The sequence below is a fragment of the Cibotium barometz genome, chromosome 1 (genome assembly GCF_041138505.1).
Source record: "Cibotium barometz isolate CiBa-2024 chromosome 1, ASM4113850v1, whole genome shotgun sequence".
Lineage (NCBI taxonomy): Eukaryota > Viridiplantae > Streptophyta > Polypodiopsida > Cyatheales > Cibotiaceae > Cibotium > Cibotium barometz.
This window is the reverse complement of record NC_141046.1, coordinates 13,042,331-13,050,798: the sequence shown is the minus strand read 5'-3', so window position 1 is coordinate 13,050,798 and position 8,468 is coordinate 13,042,331. Positions and strand designations below refer to the sequence as shown.

The 8,468-nt window shown below is 42.6% G+C and overlaps 1 protein-coding gene across 1 annotated transcript; it reads left to right on the top strand.

The window, feature by feature from the left end:
• The first annotated feature begins 2,056 nt into the window (after positions 1-2,056).
• Positions 2,057-6,897, top strand: LOC147641615 (65-kDa microtubule-associated protein 1-like). Its single transcript, XM_086794299.1, has 14 exons — positions 2,057-2,321; positions 2,453-2,543; positions 2,684-2,786; positions 3,146-3,349; positions 3,432-3,677; positions 3,775-3,990; positions 4,079-4,234; positions 4,321-4,480; positions 4,565-4,716; positions 4,838-4,925; positions 5,006-5,079; positions 5,188-5,262; positions 5,405-5,732; positions 6,050-6,897. The coding sequence occupies exons 3-14, from the start codon at positions 2,712-2,714 to the stop codon at positions 6,517-6,519; spliced, it is 2,244 nt and encodes a 747-aa protein (XP_086650425.1). The 5' UTR covers positions 2,057-2,321; positions 2,453-2,543; positions 2,684-2,711; the 3' UTR covers positions 6,520-6,897.
• The last annotated feature ends 1,571 nt before the right edge of the window (positions 6,898-8,468 follow it).

Here is an 8,468-nt window from a genome sequence, read left to right as displayed (position 1 = left end):
AAAAACAGGGAAAAGTCTGAAACTATCTCCAAGGTCTTGTGGTCCATTCACAATACTTAAAAAAATAGGTAGTGTTGCTTATAAATTAGCTTTACCAGAAAGCTCTAAAGTTCATCTAGTTTTTCACGTCAGTAGACTGAAAAGAAGTTGGGTGATGATGATAATCTTGTCAGTCAAGAGGGTGATGACGATAATCTCGTCAGTCAAGAGATCCTAGTAGAATTTATTGAACCCCCATCCTTACCACACGAACCAAAAAAAGTCTTGGATTTCCAAGAAAAAAGAACTCGACACTCTATGTACGACAGGAGTGTTTAGTCAAGTGGAAGGATAGACTAGAAGAAGGTTCTACCTGAGAACAGGTAAGCACACTCAGAAAGAGGCTCCCGGATTTCGTTTTCAAGGACGAAAACTCCTCTCAAAGAGGGAGCAATGTCATGACAACAGAATTATTGGGAGCCTAGAGAGCTCGACCGTCCGGATAAGTCACGGGCGGGGTTTAGGGGAGCCAAAATGACTGGGTATGGACTCAAGAGTGGCCGGGCACATGTGAAGAGCTTACTAGCTAATAAAAGAGTGGGGTCCAATCTTAGAGGGTCAGACAATTTTTGGCTATGGTGGTTGGGAGGAGAACCAGGAGCTCTCAGCACCCTTGTCTTGGGTAGAAGTCGTGCAGCTGAGGCTGCTCCAACACTTGAGTGGCATATCAAGATTTTAAAGGTTATTTTCTACCCAAATTTATGGAATGGATTTATTAATGAATTTGCATTGCATTATGAAGAGCATATTGATGATTTATTATCATGTAGGAAAGAAAGGTTGAAGAGTTTATGTTTTCATAAGCAACATCCTAGCATATGTTATTAAAATAATCTTGCCAGCTTGTTTTTTGATTACACACAAAGTGCAAGATTTTGTTGTAAGAGCATGGTTTGACATTGATGCTTTATGACCTTTTAATATTTTTCAAGCTTCAAGAAGGGAGTCAAAGATGGCACTCATGGACAAGCTTGTTTGAGGAGTCACTAACATTATAATATGTATTTAACTTAGTCAATGGTAGCATGCCTTCTCATGAAGCCTTTTGTTTTGGAAGAGTGTTATGCAATTATTTAGTGATAAGCAATGCCGTGTCCACCATGGAGTGCATGTAGTGGGAGGAGGTTTGAACTTGGGCTGAAGGACCTCATCCAACCATTTTTTAAAAAGGGCTTGGTAAAATTTGGTGTGTTGACATAATTATCTTAGGGTGGTGGCCATCTCCCATTTTTTGTAGGAGTCTTCCTTGCCATTTCACACATGGCGGCAACCAAGATAACAATTGTCCAACACACTCCCCATCAACAAATGGGTTTGGTCCAAGTGGTTAGAATGGCATGTGTCGGTGGGACCTGTGTTCACACCGCGATGTGTGAACCGAGACTTAAGTCCTCACTCGAATACCTTGTCTCTCAATTAGTCTCATTGGTTGGGCAGCATGACTTAGTTTATCTCGAGTGCATGATACTTTTTGATGTCGTCTTGTGGGTTTTTCAAAGATGGCCGTTGCTTGGTCGAGGGTAGAAGAGTTTTTTTTTTCAGTGGACAATTAACACCCCTTGTCAAAAAGGTCCGTCCATCACGGTTTGTGAATCGAGTCTTGCCTCCCACTTAGTCTCATTGGTTGGGCACTAGGTAGGAGGGGATGTTTCCTCTGTTGTCCACACGTTAGAAAAATATCCAAAACAATTGGATAGAGGTAAATAGTATCTCACAAGGCGGACTTAAGGAATCCTCCACATTTGTTAGTGAGAAACAACGTGGATGCAAAGACGTGCCAGGCATGAGGAGGGAGAGGGTCCACACCAGGAGCCGTTGAAAAAGGGGGAGGAGGGGGGCCCCGGGAGCGGCCGGCCAAAACAGGGGTACCCCAAAAGATCAAAGGTTTATAAACGGCTAGTTCTTCATTTCAAAAAGAAGCGGAGGACCCAAAAAAACAGAAAAAGGAATAAATAAATAATTATTCTTAAGTTTTCGTAAGAAAAAGCTTAAGTGAGAATTTAAACATAAACCCTCCTTTTTTTGCGACGAAAATGGAAAATTAACCCTAGTTTTTTTTTTCTTTTTGGTGGGCGCACACTTTCACTGCAAGGGGTCACCTCTCTCTCCGCGCCATAGCTGATCCTTCTCCTTCTTCACTTACTGTGATGTTTGCTCCCCGGCACACAGAAATGGTTATTCTCACATTGTATTCGTCATAGATGCAGCAGCAGTTTAGGTCCCTTTCTTGACCTGCAACTTAAAGCGTTTCTTTGGCTAGACCTGGCACTGGGTTTCTGCAGGTCAACAGCACCATATCTCTGCAAGATCTCCTTTATGTTGCTCAAAAAACGGCCTGCTTAAGGGCTCAGTTTGGTGCGAGAGAATCTTTCACGGGTGAATTTTTTCTGAAGCTTTTTTGCAATCTTTGCAGGCTTGATTTTGGCTGCACAATCTGTTTCACTGAGGAATTTTTTCTAGCAGAAAACCTGCCAAACACTGGATTCAGGGACAAATTTCCACAGGTCTAGACAACTCACTCCCAAATCTATCTGCTTTCGGAGCCATTACGTACTCTCTAAAGGAGATTTTTCATTAACATGCCATTTTTGGAAAATGCAAAATATCTTCTTAAGTAATCCTTACCAATTCTTCCTCCCATCAGTCCTTTCTCTGTAGGGAATAGCAGCTGCATGACGACATCCATGGGACGGCAGCGGCTCTTGGAAGTAGAAACCACATGTGGCGTGCTGCTAAATGAATTGCAGGTATGCCTCCATATACACTTCACATCATGATTCCGCATGATGGGTATAACGATTAGGTTTCCTACAACTCGGCAGGATGCCTAAAACGATTGCAACCCTATGATGTTCATGTAAATGGAAGCTTGTCTCATAGTTTCCATACATGTCCAAGGTTGAGGTAACTGTAAATCCGAGCATGTGTTGTAGTTGCCGTACACTGTCCAAGGGTAAGTGAGGTAAATGTGAATGCAAGCTTGTCTTGTAGTTGCCGTACACTGTCCAGGGTTGATGATACATAAGAACCCAAGGCACTGACTCAGCTTCTTATTCAACATCATGGGACCATTTTGGGCGCTTCAAGACTCTGCTTTTATTTGCAGCTAATCTGGAATGAAGTTGGTGAGAATGAAGAAGAGAGAGACCAGATGCTCCTGGAGATTGAGCAGGAGTGCTTGGAGGTGTACCGGCGCAAGGTCGACCAAGCCAATCGTTCAAGAGCTAGCTTGCATCAACTGCTGGCAGATATCCACTCTGAAATCGTTGCTCTGGCTTCAGCCCTCGGAGATCGTCCACCGATGGCACAGGTAGCAGCCATTAATTTGATCATTTTAGCATTCAGACTAGGAATTTGCCTGGAGAACTAAAACATTTCAACGGCTCCTACAGGTGGAAAATAGAGGAAACTCTCTCAAAGAGCAGCTTGCACAATTAAAGCCTATCCTGGAAGAGATGACAAGGAAGAAGGAAGAGCGTCTGAGACTGTTTCAGGACATTAGAGCTCAGATCCAAAGAATTCAATGTGAGATTTCTCCATTGTCAAAAGCCATAGAAGCTCCGGTACATGAACAGGATTTGACACAGAGGAAACTTGAAGAGCTGCAATCACAGCTTCAGATTCTGCAGAAAGAGAAGGTCTGTTACAGCAGGTTGACCTTCGACCTTCAAGCTTATTCACGCCTTCAGGTCTGTTATTCATGATCTAAGCTTACATAGCTGGTTTGATTTGCAGAATGATCGGCTATACAAGGTTGTGGAACAGGTTGACACAATTCACGATCTCTGTGCAGTGCTTGGCTGCGATTTCTTTGTGACAATCAGAGAAGTGCACCCTACTTTAGACGAATCTTTCACTAGCCAGGCCAAAAGCATCAGCAATGAAACTATAAACAGGCTAGGTAGGACCATACAATCTCTGAGAGAGGAGAAAAGGAGAAGGATGCAGCAGGTGGGATTTAATTCAAGATTCAACTTGCTGAATTCCATCTGTTGATATCTGTGTTAGTATTGAGTCTAAATTTCATGCCAACAAACAGATCCAAGACCTTGGAACTTCTTTACTTGAGCTCTGGAATTTGATGGACACCCCATTGGAAGAACAGCTTCAATTCCAGCATGTGACCTGCAACATTGCAGCTGCAGAGCATGAGATTGTTACAGCAGGGGCACTCTCTATGCATGTTATTGAACAGGTATGTTTTCTATTGCTCCTAACTGGCTCTCAAAATCAATCAGAAACTGCTGTGCACTGCTGAGCATTTCTTTCTGAATTGATCAGGCTGAAGCTGAGGTTGAAAGGTTGGAGCATTTGAAAGCCAGCAAGATGAAGGAGCTCGTTTTAAAGAAACGAACTGAATTGGAAGAGATATGTAGGAGGGCTCACATCATTCCAGATGGACACAATGTGCTAGACAAGACCATTGTGTCCATGGAATCTGGTGAGAATGCCATTGATTCCTATCTTTACCCACTTGAGAACGATTCACAAAAAGCAATTAACATCTTCACATCTGTTCCTTCAGGCATGGTGGATCCATCAGAGCTGCTTGCAACCATTGAGGAGCAAATCGGTAGCATTAAGGAGGAGGCCTTTAGTAGAAAAGATATTATGGACAAGATAGAGAAATGGATGGCAGCATGCGAAGAAGAAAGCTGGCTTGAAGAATACAACAAGGTTGGAACCTGGCTTCATCAATAAAACAGAGCATAGAACCGAGCTGTGTATAAAAAAAAATCATTATTAAGGAAATGATACTAAACTTAAGCAAAGACATGTTGTGTTGCAAACATTGCAGGATGAGAATAGGTATAATGCTACCAGAGGGGCACACTTGAACTTGAAGCATGCTGAGCGAGCACGTGCAACAGTCAGCAAAATTCCAGGTGAGCAAATGTGCAAACTATATACACAGGACATAAATGCAGGACAGTCTCTGATGCTGTACATCTGTCACTTAAAACAGCTTTGGTGGAATCCCTCATTTCAAGGAGTACAGCATGGGAGGAAGAAAGGGGAAAGCCTTTTCTGTATGATGGGGTATAAAAGTTGTTTTCCTTGCAAAGGAGAGTTGCAAGAGTTGCAGTCATTGTTCCTTGACTCTTGACATCTTAAAGTGTGCATTTACTCTTGACATGTTTCAACCAGGTGAGACTTCTCTCAACTGTAGAAGAGTACAACATACTGAGGATGGAAAAAGAAGAAGAAAAACGTAGGCAGCGGGTAAGACGCATGCTTCCCTTTGCACATTGCTGTCATGGACTTCATATGTTGCTATATGTTTTTAAGGATGCTTAAGCAAGAATGAGACATCGATGAGGTGTTTAATGAGATACTTGACCAACTGTCCATGTGTGCACCACAGGATCAGAAGAGGCTTCATGAGCTATTGGTGAATGAGCAAGAGACTTTGTTTGGGACAAGGGCCAGTCCCAATGGTAGAACACCCTTGAAGAAAGGGGTTACAAACTCCAGATTCAATGGAGGCAGCACACCAGCGAGTCGTAGATTATCACTTGGAGGGGCCATGCTGCAGCAAGAATCACTGGCAGTGGCAAGACCTAATGGGATCACCCCTGGAAGGAATGGATCAACACCAGCTGCCAACAAGGATAGCAGATTCAAGATAACACAAACACCAGCCTCAGTGAACAGGGTGCTGTTACCGGAAGAGGATAACCTACCCCCTCCTGGTGAGGAAATTGCACATTCTAGTGTGAATCTAAGTTATCTGCTTTCCTATGATTTTTTTTTTTTTGGGGATCAATAATAAGTATATATATTAACTGAAAGCTGACTACACAACTGTGCCAATTACATCTGGCCGAAGGATATTGTTGGTTTGGAGGCCTGTCGCATTGTTGACTGTTGTATATAAGATATTGGCTTTCCCATGAATTTTCTTGTATGTGTCTTAGGCCATTTATTAGATATCCTTCAAATTTCAAATCCACATCATCTACTTTTCTATGTGCAGTCTGCCTCACCTTGGCTTTGTCTATTTGTGCAGGTGCTTTAAACACGAAACATTCTTCAAACCTTCTTCCAATGTCTGGGCATGAAACAGATACTCAGAGTGCTCTACCTCGCTTGCCACTCTCCCCGGTTTCTGCCCCTGGCATGAGGCCAAATACAAATATAGAGGGGCATGCTGCCTCTACTCCAATGAAATCTGCAATCACCTTGATGAAAAGTCCATTGTCAGCTACACCAATGGGCAGGCCAGCAACCACAGTAGTAGATGAAGAAAACACGACGCCTCCGAAACATACAGCTCCTCAGCAGCAACAAACCTTACAAACCTTGCAGCTGCAGCAGTCACCATCATTGCAGCCGCAGCCGCAGCCGCAGCCGCAGCAGCAGCAGCAAACTGTTCCTCAATTCCACCAAACCCAGGAGTATTCTTTCGAGGAGAGGAGGCTGGCCCTCATGCACCACCATCAGTTACAACATGTCAGCCCATGGGCGGATTGCAGGTAGCAAAATACTTCACAATGCAATGGCCTTGAAGAAGTGAAAGCCAAACAGTGGTGCTATGCGCTGTGTCAGGATAAGTCTGCTGTTAAATCGGCAGGGTGCTTTACGGGGACTGTAATTATATGGATAATGGGACCCCCCCGAAGATAGCCACTTTTTGGAGAGCCAATGTGAGTTGGCGGGCCTGTTTGCGATTGAAAACGTGTACATCTTCATGATGAGTTTAACAAAAACTAACCATATTTAAAATGCTGTGAAGATGACCAAGCTTTCATGTAAAGCTTTGCGGTCGCAGGAAACCCAATATCTTTAGAATTCAGTATTACATGGGAGACATGACATGTACAAGCGTTTGAGATTATTATATTACTTTTTAGTCCAGACTGTTGTCTAAAGAAAATCGTTGCAAAGTAGAGAGAGACACCAGAGGGGATGGAGGATGCTCAAGTTTTTGAATTTTTCAAAATTTCCCTTAATTTTGACAAGTAGCTTCACCCATCTTCCATTTGATGGGTTGCAAGGTCCAAACCTCCCATAAATTCTCTCTCTCTATATTTTGCTACTAAATATATGGAGGAAACTACTTTACATCTTTTGTGCCATGTGGCAAGGGGCAAAGTAGTCTCCTTTATCTATGTATAGATATAGATATAGATTGGATGACTAAGTTGAGTATTGTGAAAAAGAAAATCCATTGATTAGTTGTGGAGCAAACATCCCTCAAACCTACCCTAATGGGATCTAAATTTAGTACTAGACTCCACTACCCACTCTCCCCCCAAAAAAATCCATTAATAAACATTCGTACAAATCTCCCTTTTGGGTATAGTAGCATCTCCTCTCTCTTTGGGTATAGTAGCATCTCTCCTCTCTATTTTTTTTTTTCGAGATTAGCTACTGAAAGGACATGTCATTAGGTTTGTTCGAACCCCTTTGAGAGGTTGGGGAGGCTACCACTCGGGTTAGAGCTCGTTGTTTTCCCTCTCTTTGTTGTGATTGGTATTGAGAACCTTAGATTCAGCTCTTTTATGTATTCGGTATAGTATGGGGAGGCTACCACTCGGGTTAGAGCTCGTTGTTTTCCCTCTCTTTGTTGTGATTGGTATTGAGAACCTTAGATTCAGCTCAATTATGTATTGGGTATAGTACCATCTCCCCTCTCTATGAAAAATGAAAATGTGGAATCGACCTTTAGTTATTTAAAAAATGTGCATGTTGTACATGTTAGATATCAATGTCCTCCCTCACCTTACTAGTTAATGAGTTAACATATGTTTGTATGGCCTCAATTGTGAGAAGAAGCCATGGTTGAGCAACTTGACACATAGGCGTGGTTTAGACACGAGATGGTGGCCTTAGTGGCGAGATGGTAGTTGCTAGTCTGGTGCACTACCACATAGATTAAACGTAGGTGTGAAGCATTAGTCAAAAAATGGGAGGATGTGAGACTCACACTATCTTAACATTGCGGAGCCCAAATATGGCCAAAGATAATCTTGAATGGCAATGGAAGGTCGACAAATTGCATATTAGTCCATAGTATTTTTTGTGGGTCGAGTCATACGACATTGGCTACACGATCTAGTCATGGCCACCTTGCATCTCCAAGCCCATATAGATGATATTAGTCATCACTATTTTATCGCCCCCTTACATTATAACCATACGCTTATCAATTGTAACAGCCACCTAGGCTCCTTCCATCATAGTGCTTATCAATTGTAACACCCACCTAGGCTCCTTCCATCATAGTGCACGAGTGTGGAACGTAGCGAGCTTTGTATCTTTGCCTATTGCAATATGCTCTTCTTCTCTCTATCATTGTCTTTTAATTGTGCTTAAGCTATTTTTTCAAAACAGATCATGCATTTGTGAGTGTTCTAGGCTTACATCATCATTATAGGTTAGCTTGCATGGTATTAGAGCATAAAGTTCTTCTTTACACCTCTAGT